At 44.6% G+C, this 15,544-nt stretch overlaps 2 protein-coding genes across 2 annotated transcripts in view; one reads left to right on the top strand and one right to left on the bottom strand.

The window, feature by feature from the left end:
* The window catches only part of LRRC37A3 (leucine rich repeat containing 37 member A3), a 77,246-nt gene extending 70,071 nt beyond the window's left edge, over nucleotides 1-7,175 (bottom strand). Inside the window, exons 1-2 of the mRNA XM_063706179.1 lie at nucleotides 6,563-7,175; nucleotides 3,458-3,577 (exon numbers count right to left, since the gene is read on the bottom strand). The gene's annotated coding sequence lies outside the window, so the exon portion shown is untranslated. The remainder of the gene's footprint in view (nucleotides 1-3,457; nucleotides 3,578-6,562) is intronic.
* Nucleotides 6,585-15,544, top strand: part of LOC115934559 (uncharacterized) — a 39,388-nt gene continuing 30,428 nt past the window's right edge. The window contains exons 1-3 of the mRNA XM_063705960.1: nucleotides 6,585-7,228; nucleotides 14,250-14,357; nucleotides 15,369-15,536. Coding sequence (XP_063562030.1) covers nucleotides 6,585-7,228; nucleotides 14,250-14,357; nucleotides 15,369-15,536 — 920 coding nt within the window. The remainder of the gene's footprint in view (nucleotides 7,229-14,249; nucleotides 14,358-15,368; nucleotides 15,537-15,544) is intronic.

The raw sequence follows: 15,544 nt of genomic DNA, 5'->3' as shown, positions 1-15,544 counted from the left end.
GCAGGAGGGAGGTGAAGAACAGGGAGTGACGCCATAGGCATGGGCTTCTTTCTTTTGCAGGGGCGTAAAAACAAGCTGGAATTAGGTAGTGTTAATGGTTGCACAACTCTGTCAATACACTAAAAAAACCCACTAAATTACATACTTTACAAGGGTACATTTTACAGTATGTAAATTATATCTCCATAAAGCTGTTACCTTTTAAAAACTGAATTCTCATAAATATTGCTTGAAAATCATTCTGCAACTTAAAAGATGTTCAATAAATGTTAACTATTACTGTCACTATTTTTTAAATGTGACAATCTCAAAATAATATTTGAATATTAACTATCTAGAAAAACATAAAAATTGTACATATATACCAGCAGACAAAACAATTGAAACATTATATTCACACGCATTTTAATTCTTTCTATATGGTCACTTTCGATCTTTTAAAGTGCATTTTAATGTATAATTTTTTTTTTAAGTTAAGAAACATGCTGCCTCCTGATGCTTATGTTAAAGAACCAAAAGCATGAAAAAAATTAGAGGCCGGGCGTGTTGGCTCAGGCCTGTAATCCCAGCCCTTTGGGAAGCCGAGGCAGGTGGATCATGAGGTCAGGAGTTCAAGACCAGCCTGGCCAACATGGTAAAACCCTGTCTCTATTAAAAAGTACAAACATTAGCCGGGTGTGGTGGTGGGCGCCTGTAGTCCCAGCCACTCAGAAGGCTGAGGCAGGAGAATAGCTTGAACCCGGGAGGTGGAGGTTGCAGTGAGCTGAGATTGTGTCACTGCACTCTAGCCTGGGCGACAGAGGGAGACTCCATCTCAAAAGAAAAAAAAAATAGAATAATTAGTGTCAGTGTTAAGCTAGTGCTGAGATCATAACCACTGTCAACAGGCACTCAAAGAGAAGGAAGAACAAGGTGCGCAACAGAACTCAAGGAAGATCTCCCAGGAAGAGGGATTCGAGCCTGGCTAAGGAGCAGGAAGGGAAAAGGGCATCAGCTAGGATTTGTTCCTGTGTCACCCAGATTACCAGTTGCTCACTATGACTGCCACTCTCTCACCCCCATGTCTCCATCATTAAGGGTCTTTAGTCAAAGGGAAGACACAGGGTCTTGAGGAGAGAGGAAAGGAGGACCTAACAGAAGAGACCAGAGCTCCTGGTCTTAACATCCCCAGTCCTGTTACATGCATGTTTCAACACAAACTTCCAAACACGCCCACGGGTGAGCAGAATAGAACAGCACGAACTGTATGCAAGACTATTTATCACTGCGTAACTAGGACATGCCTCTCTACTACTCACAAATCATGTTGCCCAACTTTTTCAAAACCCTTTTGGCTCTCACTTTAATTCTCATGTTTAATCTCTTGAGGTACTGATACCTGAAAACAGATGTCATTAATTTCCCTTATAATCTTGACCTCCCTATTGTTACTGAAAGTACTACCATTCTTAGAGAGGCATAGGTGATGCATTCCTCTCTCTACATTCTATGTGTCAAGGCCAGAAGAACTCTAAAGTACCTCCTGGACTGATCTTCCATTTAGGACTACAAAACCGACCAGCTATCTTGTCCTTGTCAATCCATCCTGCACAACAGAAGCTATGCTTCAAGATCTTCTGATCATCCCAATACCCAAAATTAAACAGATTCGAAATGGAATTGAGAGAGAGGGCTACACCAGTGGTTCAACAGCATCTCTGTGATTTGATGTGGTTCTGTTTCATGTTTATGCATGGTGCTGCTGGGAATACAGCATATCTTCTCGGGGTGTCAGGAGTGAAAAAGGCCTGAGGATCACGATCCAGCCCAATCCCTATTCTACAGAAGAGGGGGAAAGTACAGTTGCTATAGCCTGATCCTCTAAGTACTGCCCAACACAACATACTAGGGAGTTTTGATTTATTTCCTATTCACACACTCAGGCTCTTGTTACACCGAGTTACCTGAGACTGCCCACACTTTACTATCAGTGCCTGCCGCTCCCTCCCGCTCTCTCCCCCTCCCTCCCTCAATCTGCCTGTCCTTACTCTCCACATGCCCATCCAGGAAGCCTACGCCCACACCAATCCCCTTAAACAGGGTATATAATCTCGCCCTCCTTTAAATGCCCACTGCACTTTGTACCTCACTTGTAACGATCAGAAATTATACTGAAAAGATATTAAGTTGACACTGGTGGGAATAATACTGTCAAACCAGTGACAAATTCTGTTTGAGGTAAATCTATGGTTCATTGATGGCATCTCTGCCACTGATCTCCACTGTCACAATCCTTAGAGGACATAAATCACTAACTGTTCCAGGATAACACCAGGGCTTTTGTTTTATGAAGTCATCAGAGGTTCCAAGTCTTAAAATTCCAGGTAAGTATTCTCAGAAGTCTCACATAAGACTGAGACTGCAACACAAGAACCATTCTGTTTTACATACAATTTCTTAAAATTAGCAAATGCTTAATTTCAAAGTGCTGTCAGAACTTTACCAAATGCCTATTGAAAACACTTCCTATACAATCCTTCTCATTATATCGGCAATGTCATAAAATCTATAGGCTGAAGTAATTCTAAATTTAAAAGGTAAAAATAAATTAAAGCATTATTCAGCCATATGCTTTCGGCTAAAGCAAAACTAGGTGGTTGCAATTTTATACTAAAAAGTTGTCATCCTTACATTTTTTTCCATAAAAGGAAAACAATCTTCAATAAATAAACCTTTCATGACTTTAGTAATATCAATTAATGCCTCTGCATTAAGTTATATTACCTACAAAATACTGAGTTATTTCTTATATTAGGAGTTATTTCTTATGTTAGGAATGTCACATGTCAGTAATTAAGCCAACGCTGTAAACTATAAAAATTAATCAAATTACTCTAAATTACCAATAAAGTAAATTCCTCTTTCAGCCTTCGCAGTACAACAGGATTCAAATTCATCAATCATACTTATTTATGTGTTATTCAGATATCTTAAACCAGTTCTAAAATTTTTTTCTTCCATCTACACATTTACCTGACAGCCTTCCACCCAGTAAGTACAGACTATAAAACCAATGAAACTAGTACTTAGCCTAAACAACTCACTGTCACGCATTGTTACTCATTCGAGGCAAGTGGGCATGTTCTAAAAGTTTGGAACTCAAAATGTCACTCACACCCGGGGGGTGGGGGGCGGAAGGAGGGAACTTAAAGGGTGGGTCAATAGGTGCAGCAATCCACCATGGCACACGTATACCTATGCAACAAACCAGCACGTTCTGCACATGTACTCCACTTTGTTTTTAGAAGAAATAAGGGAAAAAAAAGTCACATCCATTTTACCATAACCTTAAGAAATAATGCGTTGCAAAAGGTAAAACATCCAAATTAACATCACAGCCAATAAAGGAAAATGCCTGGCAAGCAATATGAAATAGCAACTCAAAAACAAAGTAACTCTTGCAATGAAAAACACTCACTGGGCCAGGCCAGGTGGCTCATGCTTGTAATCCTAGCACTTTGGGAGGCTGAGGCCGGTGGATTGCCTGAGTTCAGGAGTTCAAGAACAGCGTGGGCAACACGGTGAAACCCCATCTGTACTAAAATACAAAAAATTAGCTGGGCGTGGCAGCGTGCACCTGTAGTCCCAACTACTCAGGAGGCTGAGGCATGAGAATTGCTTGAACCCGGGAGATGGAGGTTGCGGTGAGCCAAGATCGTGCGTGCCATTCATTGCACTCCACCCTGGGCAACAGAGCGAGACATTCACTGATCAAAATCCATCAAAATCCAATTAGAAAAGAACAACAACAACAAAAAAAACCAATTAGGACAATTTTTAGTTTCCTAAATCCAAAATATTTAGGGGTTATGACACCCACTGTAGAATTATCGAAACTTCATGTACTACAAGTTCTCATCTACTACCAATAATTTATCCAACCAATCTTTGATGAGCACTTGCTATGCGCAAAACACTGTTACAGGAGCTGCAGAGGGAATAAGCTCAATACCTATCTCTACAGAGTTAATAATTTCATATAAGGATAGGAAAAGTAGACACACAGTAGGCTACAGGCGTCATTAAGAAAAACAAAATGTCAGGCCGGGCATGGTGGCTCACACTTGTAGGCCCAGCACCTTGGGAGGCTGAGGCAAGACGGATCGCCTGAGGTCAGGAGTTTGAGACCAGCCTGACCAACGTGGAGAAACCCCGTCTCTACTAAAAATACAAAATTAGCCAGGCGTGGTGGTGCATGCCTGTAATCTCAGCTACTTGGGAGGCTGAGGCAGGAGAATTACTTGAACTTGGGAGGCAGAGGTTGCAGTGAGCCAAGATCGAGATTCTACCATTGCACTCCAGCCTGGGCACCAAAAGCAAAACTCCTTCTCAAAAAAAGAAAAACAAAATGTCACAAAAGCATCAAAAGTAAACACTTTTTTTAAAGAACACCTAGCTACAAATTGTAATTTAAGTCAGCATATGCACAGCCATCAATCCTAAATATTATTTGCTAGGCCTTCAAATACGACTTAAAGTCAGCTGAACTGCCCTGCCAAAATGTCTCAGCTCTGTCTAACCAGAAAAAACTTCCTCCAGGAGTGTATGCAATCCAGTCTCCATGTTTCAATTACCGGCTCTGGGTACAAAGACCAACATGTGATTTAAGGTAAAAATTATTACTATAAAAGATGTACTAGGCCAGGCACGGTGGCTCACGCCTTTAGTCCCAGCACTTTGGGAAGCTGAGGTGGGCGGATCATGACGTCAGGAGTTTGAGACCAGCCTGGCCAACATGGTGAAACCCCATCTCTACTAAAAACACAAACATTAGCCAGGCGCGCTGGTGGGCGCCAGTAATCCCAGCTGCTCGGGAGCCTGAGGCAGGAGAATCACTTGAGTCTGGGAGGTGAAGGTTGCAGTGAGCCAAGATTGCGCCATTGCACTCCAGCCTTGGCGACAGAGCAAGACTCCTTTAAAAAAAAAAAAAAAAAAAGCACTAAAATTAAGTTGGCAAGAATTTACATGTACTCCTGTTTACATATAAGACATAAATATCTGACATTTGATTCATTCCCTTTATTCTCCAGCCAGCCTCCCAGGGAAAGTCTGGAGAGGATTCTGACCATCGGGCAAAAGAAATTACCTTTTTTCAGTTTATGTTAGGACAACCTACGTGGGTTTACATTTGGCTTAATATAATACTACCCTACTTCTCCAATAAGTATTTAAGCATTTATTAAAAAACAGAAACTTTTCAATTTAACCACTTCTACTACCCTACTCTCTCTGAGAAAGACATGACACACCTCACTTCAAGGAAAAAAGGGTCCTTTTTCCTCACAAATACTTCCTCATAAACTTTATTTTTAAAATGATTTTAAAACCAGATTCTAATTTAATTAATCTAGATTTGCAAAATTATAAAGGACAAGTCTTGCCGGTTGTTGCTTTGGTTATGTTAATTTCACAATTTAGTACACTGCAACTACGTATTTAATACAAAGCAGCCTTTGGGAGGGGCCGGGCCGCGGGGTGGTTAACAAAATGCATCTCAGCACCAGCCTAGAGAAACTTTTCTGTTTGTAAACAGAAGAGGGGTTACCATGGAGAAATTCATTACGGATTTCGGGAGGGCTTTTTCCTCAGAAATAGAGTGAAAAGAATAAGTCGTTGTGTAATAAATCTGATACTGACGCTGTGTGACTTAGAAGTTGGTCCAAAAGTTCATCTTAGGCAATTATGCCTAGATGGTCAACTACACATCTTCTGCAACAGGTGACACGAACCTGCATTTCCCAAGCAAGGCAAAGCAATCAAATGAGTTAAGATGCGCGTTCCTGCGGTCTTGTAAATTTTTGATTTAACCAAAACAACTTTGAATCAGATGAATTACCAAATTTGGTTGGGTCTTGTTTGGCTTTCTGCTTTGCTTTTTAATCAGCCATTTACCAGAAACTGTTGCACGGGCCCGTTAGCACTCGAAGAATAAAAGCAAACACACAAGACCAGATAAGGTTCCCCTACTAACCCAAATGATCCGTTTCCTTAACATAATTTTAAAACCACAGCTAGGGGTGTGAAAACAGATTGTGGCACACAATCTGTCCAAATCCTTAATTCCCTTTTAAGGAACAGATATATAATAAAAATCCGAAAGGAACCACATTAGAAATGAAAAGAGGTTTGCAAAACAAGAGGCTTCTTTCATTCCAGAAAACTACCAAAACAAGGGGAAAAAATGAAAGCAATGGATATGTGTTTGCCCAAGTTTCAATCTTGCCCGGTGGAGACACTGCACTGGTACAAATTCTGAGGAGGAAAAAGAGGAGGTTGGCGGGAGGCGGGAAGAGAGAGCGAGTGTGGCCTGCAAACTGCAACAATGCAATCTCCATTTTGAACAATGCGCCTCTTTCCTCCTATAAATCTGGTTTTTTGCCACTTGATGTGCCCTCGCATTTCCCATCTGGGGGTCGGCGGGGTTGGGGGGAGATCGGAGCAGGATGCACAGCACACGAGTGAGCAAAGGGGGAGGGCAGAGAAGGTGGGGAAGGAGTCTGCAGCAACTGGGCTGAGTGGGTACCTGGAGTGCTGCTGTAGGTACTATGGCTCCTGACGCTGCTTTCCGTGCAGTAACTGGCGTCCTCCTACACCACTTTGTTGACGGCCGTCCGGACCGCAGCCGTCCGGGCCAGGTGGCTGCCCCCGCCTCTCCCCGGCCGGGGCGCTGGTGCTGGGGTGGGGCTGGCGGCGGTGGCGGCTTTCTCCGGCTACTGCCGCCCATCCTGGGCGAGCTCAGCCGCGTCTTGGGCGCCACCTCAGCCTGGCGGCGGCCCACCTGCCCCGGCTGCTACCGCGTTGCCGCGAGCGGAACCCCGGATGGGTCCGGACGTGGGCAGCGGCGGCGGCGGCGGCGGGGCCGGGGCGCAGCGTTCCGCAGAGGGAGCCGCGGGCTGCTTGGTCGGCCTGCCCCGCCGGCCCCTCATTTTGGAGCCGAGGCGGAGGGAGAAGGGAAAGCGGCCGGGAAGGGGCGGGCGCAATGGGCGCAGTGGGGGCGGCCGGGGCCGGGTGGGGAGGCCAGAGGGGCAGGGCAGGAGGGGCCCGGCCTGCGGAAGCGGTTGGAGGGAGAAGGCTCAATCCGAATGGCTGGGGCCCCACTGCGGATCGCCTTCAGCCGCCATCTTGTTTCTTCCGTTACCGGATCGCGGTCACGTGAGCTGAGCAGCCTACGAGCCTGGGACGGGGCGAGGTGGCGCGGCGGCCGCTAGGGGGAGCGCGGGAGCATTGAGTCGGGGGCGGAGAGCCTGGGGGGCCGGGGCTGGGCGCCGCGCGGCGCGGCTGGACTCCGGGCGCGGTGCGCCGTTGAGAGAGACGCGCAGCTCGCGAAATGCCCCGCGTCTAAGGCCTTCGGAGACCATAGTCTCCGCTGACCCCTGGCTGGAGCCCAAAGCCGGCCGGACCTCCTCCCTGCGTCTCCCCTTCCGCGGCTCGGAGAGGAAGGCAGGAGAGCCCCCAAATATTCCCCTCCCGCCCCCTAGGGAAACTGAAGCTGAAAGAGCCAGCGAAAGAAAGAAAAAGTCTCGGAGTGGGGCGGCCCGTGCGACCTAAGGGACGGGGCAGCGCCAGCGACCGAGGGAAATTAGTCGGGGTGGGGGAGCAGGGAGACAAGCCCCCAGAATTTAGGAAACTCCTAAATTCTACTAAAAATACGAAAATTACCTGGGCATGGTGGCGGATGCCTGTAATCCTAGCTACTGAGGAGGCTGAGGCAGAAGAATCGCTTGAACCCCTGAGGTGGAGGTTGCAGTGAGCCAAGATTGCGCCATTGTACTCCATCCTGGGCTGCAAGAGTGAGACCCTTCTCAAAAAATAAAATAAAATAAATCAAGAAAAGTCTGGAAACCATGCCAACTGGTGAAATGAATAAAGAAATAAATGTTGTCTGGACTGAGTGGCTCACACCTCTAATCCCAGTACTTTGGAGGCCGAGGCGGGCAGATCACTTGAGGCCAGGAGTTCAAACCAGTCTGGGCAACATGGTGAAACCCTGTCTTTTCTACAATTGCAAACAAATTAGCCGGACGTGGTGGTGCATGCCTGTAATCCCAGCTACTCGAGATGCTGAGGCCCGAGAATCGCTTCAACCTGGGAGGCAGAGGTTGCAATGAACTAAGATCACGCCACTGCACTCCAGCCTGGGTGACAGAATGAGACTAGGTCTCAAAAAAAAAAATTATAATTCAGTAACATAGTCAGTTACAAGATAAACATTGAACCTGCCTCCTAGGTTCAAGCGATTCTCATGACTCAGCCTCCCGAGTTGCTGAGATTACAGGCGTGTGCCACCATGCCTGGATAATTTTTTGTACTTTTAGTGCAGACGGTGTTTCACCATGTTGGTCAGGCTGGCCTCCAACTCCTGACCTCAAGTAATCCACCCACCTCAGTCTTCCAAAGTGCTGGGATTACAAGCGTGAGCCACTGTGCCCGGCCTCAATTTGGGTTTTTATGGAAGCTTCATTACAGAGTCATTAATGATTACACCGTTGGCTGTTGGTGGTCAGCTTAACCTTCAGCCTCTCTCTCTTTGTCAGAGGTTGAGAGTGGCACTGAAAGCCCTGACTACCAGCCCCAATCCTGAGGCTCTCTAGGAAAGCCTAATCAGTCAATCATTAGCATAAAAAAAAGACTTATTTTGCAGATTCTGAGGGTTTTAGGAATTGTATGCCAGGAACCAGGAAGATCAAATACGTGTTTCGCAGTCTCACAGGACCACATAGAGGAGATTGGTCATCAGTGTTTCTCAACAGAAGCGCTTTGGCCTTTTGGACAAGCCAGTTTACACACTGTAGGAAGAAGTTTAGCATCTCTGGGCCCGGATACCAAAGGCTAGTACCAGCCTCATCATTTTTACAACCAAAAAGATAACCTTGCCCGCTCCCCATACATTCCCAAACACTCTCTAGGAGGTGTCAGAACCACTTCCGGCTGAGAACCACTGGAATACATTTTGGAATATCCAAAAAATGTACTTCCATTTTAAGAAAATAATGTGGGATTGGTGTTTTTCGTTTTTTAATTATTTGGAGGAAATTGCCAATGACAAGTGCTTGAACAAAAAATCCAAATTACAGACTAGTGTATATATAGTATGATGTATCCATTCAATTCACTCAGGAAATGTTTATTTAACACTTAAGGTGTGCCATGCACTGTTTCCATTCCACATTCTGTACAGAGTGGGAAAATATTTGTAGTTTATATCCTTTATATGTAAATAAATAGGTCAGTTGCACTTCAAAGCCAACAAATAAAAGTGATCTCTAAATCTAAACCCCAAAGACAATCATTTTTAAACAACTTTAGAATATATCTTGTATGTATTGTTTTAATGCATGTGTTCATATATAAACATATTTTATACAAAAACAATCTAATGAGGAAGAAAAATTATACTTTGGGAAAGAAGGAGCTGGGTGCAATGGTTCACGCCTGTAATCCCAGCACTTTGGGAAGCTAAGGGAGGTGAATCACATGGCGCCAGGAGTTCAAGACCAGCCTGGCTGACATAGTGAAACCCCATCTCTACAAAAATACAAAAATTAGCTGGGCGTGGTGGCGCACACCTGTAGTCCTGGCTACTCCGGAGACTCAGGCAAGAGAATCGCTTGAACCCAAAAGGCAGAGGTTGCAGTGAGGCGAGATCGCGCCACCACATTCCAGCCTGGGCGACAGAGCGAGACTCTGTCTCAAAAAAAAAAAAAAAACAAAAAAACACATTATTGCTAAGGTAATTTGCTTTTGAGTTCAAGACCAGCCTGACCAACATGAGGAAACTCCGTCTCTGCTAAAGTTTCAAATATGTATAAGTACTGGCATATTTTAAAAATACATTTTATTTTCTTTTTAGTTTATAAGATATGTGATTCCTTCTTTACATCTACCTATTTTTATTTCTGCCTCTTTTTTTAAATAGGGTTAATTTTTTTTTTAAATGGAGTCTTGCTCTGTTGCCCAGGCTGGAGGGCGTAGGGCTGCCTCTGCTCACTGCAATCTCCGCTTCCCGGGTTGGAGCAATTCTCCTGCCTCAGCCTCCTGAGTATCTGGGATTACAGGCACCTGCCACCATGCCCAGCTTTTTTTGTATTTTTAGTAGAGACGGGGTTTCACCATGTTAGCCAAGCTGGTCTTGAACTCCTGACCTCAAGTGATCCTCCCTCCTCAGCCTCTCAAAGTGCTGGGATTACAGGTGTGAGCCACCATGCCTGGCCTGTCAAATTGCTGTATAATTTCATTTGGAGTGAATTCAGATTAGACCATTGATTTTATTGGCTTTTTTTTTTTTTTTTTTTTTTGCTTTTTGAGAAGCAGGGCCTTATTCTTTTTCCTAGGCTGCAGTGCAGTGGTGCAATCACACCCCATCACAGCCTCCCCCTACCCAGATCAGTAAGTCCTTGCGCCTCAGGCTCCCAAGTAGCTGGGACTACAGGCGCGTGCCATGCCACCATCTCTGGCTAATTTTGGGGTGTTTTTTGTTGTTATTGTTGTTGTCATTGTTTTTTTGTAGAGACAAGGTTTTGCCATGTTGCCCAGGCTGGTCTCAAACTCCTGGGCTCAAGCAAGTGATCCTCCTTCCTCGACTTCCCAAAGTGCTGGGATTATAGGCATGAGCCACCGTATGGGCCCTGGTTATCTTTTTTTCATATTACACATTTTCATTTTCAAACATTTGAATTTTGCAAGCTTATTTTGAGTGAGAGGAGTGTTGTTTTCTTCTCTCCTGAAGCCCAGTGTAGCCCAGTCAACCCTTAACTTCCAGCAGGGAGCCAGCGCTTATCACTGCCTCACACACAGCATGTTAGCCTCCCTTACCCCCGAGAAACTCTTACTGTTAGTGTTCAGCCACCACTTCCTCCTTCTGCATCTGGAGTCTAGAAGGCCTGCAGTTTTAGTCCTGCTCACAGTTTTGTGTCTGTTCCATTGAGATTGTTGTAACTTATTTAAGCATGACTATGTCTTTTCAATTTCTCTTTTTTATATTTTACTCTCACTTGTATGTTCTTGAAGGGAGAGGGAGGATCAAAGTGTGCGCCCGCTATACCATCTTGGTTTTCCCAAAATCTGTCCCACGATGTTATAAAAATATATGAACTAGGAAATGAAACTCAAGGTTTTCTTTCTAACCAAGGAAGAAGTTCAGTCTCTCTCTATAAATAGAGAAGGGCTGTTGAATAATTTGTCACATTGCTTCTCTTTTGACTTTATAAGACTAGATAGTCTATAGACAGAGAAACAGGTTCATTAAACCAGGGCCATTCAGGTTTATTTGGTAAAATATTTGTGATATATTTAAAAGCTTCCTGAGGTACTCATGTAATGATTGTTACTAGTATAATTGGTGCATAGGGCTGGGTGACCCTGCAAAAAAAGAGGCACAGCAAACTTTATTTCAGGTACAGATGGACCTTACCTTTAGGCAAATCCTTGGAATTTTGGCGTGGGGAATCAGGTTTTCCTGTGGGTTTTTTGTTTGTTTTTGGCTTTTCATAGACATCTATATGAAGTCTCTGCTTTAGAATCTGTAAAACTATAGCTTCAGAGGCTTAGGCGCAATGGCTCATGCCTATAATCCCAGCACTTTGGGAGGCTGAGGTGAAAGGATCACTTGAGGTCAGAAGTTCGAGACCAGCCTGGCTAACAGGGCGAAACCCCGTCTGTACTAAAAATACAAAAATTAGCCAGGCATGGTGGCAGGCACCTGTAATCCCAGCTGCTTGGGAGGCTGAGGGAGGAGAATCACTTGAACCCAGAAGGCGGAGGTTGCAGTGAGCCGAGATCATGCCACTGCACGACAGAGCGAGACTCCATCTCGAAACAAAAAACTGTAGCTTCAGAGATTCACTTAAATTATCATTTATAGGCCAAGAGAGTTGTGGCTCACAGCCTGTAATCCCAGCATTCTAAAAGGCTGAGGTGGGTGGATCACTTGAGGCCAGGATTTTGAGACCAGCCTGGGCAACATGGCAAAACCCTGTTTCTACAAAAAAGAATTTGCTGGATGTTGTGATGCACACCTGTAGTCTTAGCTACTTGGTGAGGCTGAGGCCAGGGGACTGCTTGACCCCAGGAGGTCGACCCTGCAGTGAGCCATGATAGCACCACTCTACTCTAGCCGGGGCGATCAAGTGAGGCCCTATCTCCAAAAAAAGTTTTGTTTTGTTTTAAGACAGGGTCTCACTTTGTCATCTACATTGGAGCACAGTGGTGCCATCACAGCTCACTGAAGTCTTCACCTCTCAGGCTTAAGGGAGCCTCCAACCTCAGCCTTCCAAGTAGTTGGCACTACAGGCATGCGCCACCACACCTGGCTCATTTTTGTATTTTTAGTAGAGATGGGGTTTCACCGTGTGGCCAGGCTGGTCTTGAGCTCCTGGACGCAAGTGATCTTCCGCACTCGGCCTCCCAAACTGCTGGGATTACAGGTGTGAGCCACTGTGCTGGACGAATTTTTTTAAAGAAGGAAAAATAAAATTAATTCGGCCCTTCATTAAAAAAATTAAAAACTCTTTAAAGGAAACGTGGGCTAAGTTATTTTTCTGAGAGACTATAAGATTTAGGAAGAAAAATAATCATGATGAAACGTTTTGGGAATATTTTTGGTATTTAAAATTAATGTAGAAATTTATAAATGTGTCAGATTTTGGCTGGGCACAGTGGCTCACACTTGTAATCCAAGCACTTTGGGAGGCCAAGGTGGGCAGACCACCTGAGGTCAGGAGTTCGAGACCAGCCTAGCCAACATGGTGAAACCCTATCTCTAAAAGAATTTTTTAAAAAAAATTTAAGTCAGATTTTAAGAAATATTCTTATGGCTGGGTACAAGTGGCTCATAACTGTCATCCCAGCACTTTGGGAGGCAAAGGCAGGCAGATCACTTGAGCTCAGGAGGTAAGTTACCTGGGCAACACAGCAAGACTCCATCTCTACAAAAAAAAAAGTAGCTGGGCATGGTGGTGAGCACCTGTAGCTACTTGAAGGGGTTAAGGCAGGAAGATCACTTGAGCCTGGCAGGTCAAGGCTATAGCAAGCCGTGTTTATGTCACTGCAGTCCAGGCAGGGTGACAAAGTGAGACTCTTATCTCCAAATGAGAAAGAAATCCTCTTGGTCATAGATATGATTTCTTTACACCAAGTTTGTTCGTGGATGCCAATCACAATGGGTTTGTCCCTAGGGTAATATAGTTTGCTTTGATCATTTCCAAGAGTAAGTTGTACTACAGGATAGCAGAAGAGATGCGCTTAAAAAGTATGGCAAAATGCATATTGAGACAATAGTATGTTGGCCAGACACAGAGACTCACGCTTGTAATCCCAGCACTTTGGGAGGCTGAGGTGGGTCACCTGAGGTCAGGAGTTCAAGGCCAGCCTGGCCAACATGGTGAAACCCTGTCTCTAACAAAAATACAAAAAATTAGCTGAGCTTGGTGGCACGTGCCTGTGGTCCTAGGTACTTGGGAGGCTGAGGTGGGAGGATCACTTGAGCCTGGGAGGTGCAGGGTACACTGAGCCGAGATTGTGCCACTACACTCTAACCTGGGTGACAGAGTGAGACCCAGTCTTAAAAAAAAAAAAAAGAAAAAACAAGATGCAGTAAAGAAGCTCACCAAAACCAAGATGGTGACGAAAGTGACCTCTGGTCGTCCTCACTGCTCGTTAAAACTTTTTTTAAAAAATATGAAAAGAGGCTGGGCCCTGTGGCTCACACCTGTAATCTCAGGACTTTGGGAGGCCAAGGCAGGTGGATCGCCTGAAGTCAGGAGTTTGAGACCAGCCTGGCCAACGTGGCACAACCAAAAATGCAAAAATTAGCCAGATGTGGTGGCACACACCTGTAATCCCAGCTACTTGGGAAGCTGAGGCAAGAGAATTGCTTGAACCCGGGAGACTGAGGTTGCAGTGAGCCGAGATCATGCCACTGTACTCCAGCCTGGGAGACAGAGCAAGGCTCCGTCAAAAAAAAAAAAAAAAAAAAAAAAAAAAAAGCCTGGCCTGGTGGTGCACGTCTGTAGTCCCAGCCACTCAGGAGGCTGAGGTGGGAGGATCATGTGAGCCTGGGAGGTCCAGGCTGCAGGGGGCCGTGATCCTGCCCCTGCCCTGCAGCCTGGGTTATACAGCGAGACAAAAGAAAAAAGAAAAAAGTTAGTGGTAACAGGATAAACTACATAACCGTATATTATTCCTTCACATTCATGAAGCAGGTCAATTTGAAGCTTGAGGACGACTTCCATTCCTCTAGGTGAATCTACCAAGAAATGCCTTGGTAGAGCTAGGAGTGCCAATGGTATCAGCAAGGCCAGCCTGGTTCCCTTTGATTCATGGTAATTCTCACTATGACTTTGACATGATGTTCCTACACTGTGCCTATCAACACTTGTAGACACACTGTATAAGCGTTTGTTACATTTACTTTTTCTTTTGTCATTAGGTCTTTTATTACAGAGGCCACTGTGCACTCCACAATCACACACTTACACAGCTCCGCCTTGCCAGGCAGTGTAGACCCTGCCAAGCAGTGTAGACAGATTCTGGATAACTATCTTTGCATCCTTCCCCATACCATGTCCCAGATGTTGAACTGAAGCAGCTCCTTCCATGTTCCCTACCCGTTAATTAGCCAGGCCGCTGCCCACATTGTCACAAACATTATATTAACTGAAAAACTGGCCCATGCCATATTCCATTATGAGAAATTATTTTTAATTCGATTAAATTCCAATGTTTATTCAGAAAACCTGGTAGAGATTGAATTGCTCTATGTACCTTTCTTAGTTTTCTTCTTCATAGCATATTTTGACCGTTTATCTTCTACACCTGGCTGACCTGCATGGTCCTTGTAGTGTAACTTCTACTTGGTGTTTGCGCTTTGCTTTGTTTTCAAATTTAAATTGTGAGATACATTTTTAAACCTATCTAAGAAATAGCCCTGATATTGAAATGGCTTCTGTGGAATAGGTTTGACAGATGTAAGTCTTTGATTCTTTGGCTTTGGTTTTTGTGCCTGTTACAGTTTTACACACATTCATTCAGAGGAAGACATTACCATCAGTGTGTGGTTTATTTTTTCAAATTCCAGTATGTTTTTAAAGACCCATATTTCACTAAGCAGTGTACTTGTTGAAACCCATGTGAGTTACTTTGTTTGCACATGTGATAGAGTATCAGATACTGGAGTTTGCCAGGGGTAGAATGGTTGGATTCAGGAATGTTTAGCTGACTCATAGCAGGAAGTTATCCTGTAAAAAAATGAAGCAAGGCAGGGAAGACAGATTTAAGTACCATGCAGCTCAAAACGACAATTACATTGTCATTTTCGTTGTGAATACTTTTAGGTTCTATATTGGCTGTGATCTTTGTACTAACTGGTATTATGGAGAATGTGTTGGCATCGCAGAAAAGGAGGCTAAGAAAATGGATGTGTACATCTGTAATGATTGTAAACGGGCACAAGAGGGCAGCAGTGAGGAATTGTACTGTATCTGCAGACACCTGCAGTCACAGTGAGTTC

This window comes from Gorilla gorilla, chromosome 4, assembly GCF_029281585.2.
Source record: "Gorilla gorilla gorilla isolate KB3781 chromosome 4, NHGRI_mGorGor1-v2.1_pri, whole genome shotgun sequence".
Classification (NCBI taxonomy): Eukaryota; Metazoa; Chordata; class Mammalia; order Primates; family Hominidae; genus Gorilla; species Gorilla gorilla.
Note: the sequence above shows the minus strand (reverse complement) of the source record. Positions and strands in the feature narration are given on the sequence as shown.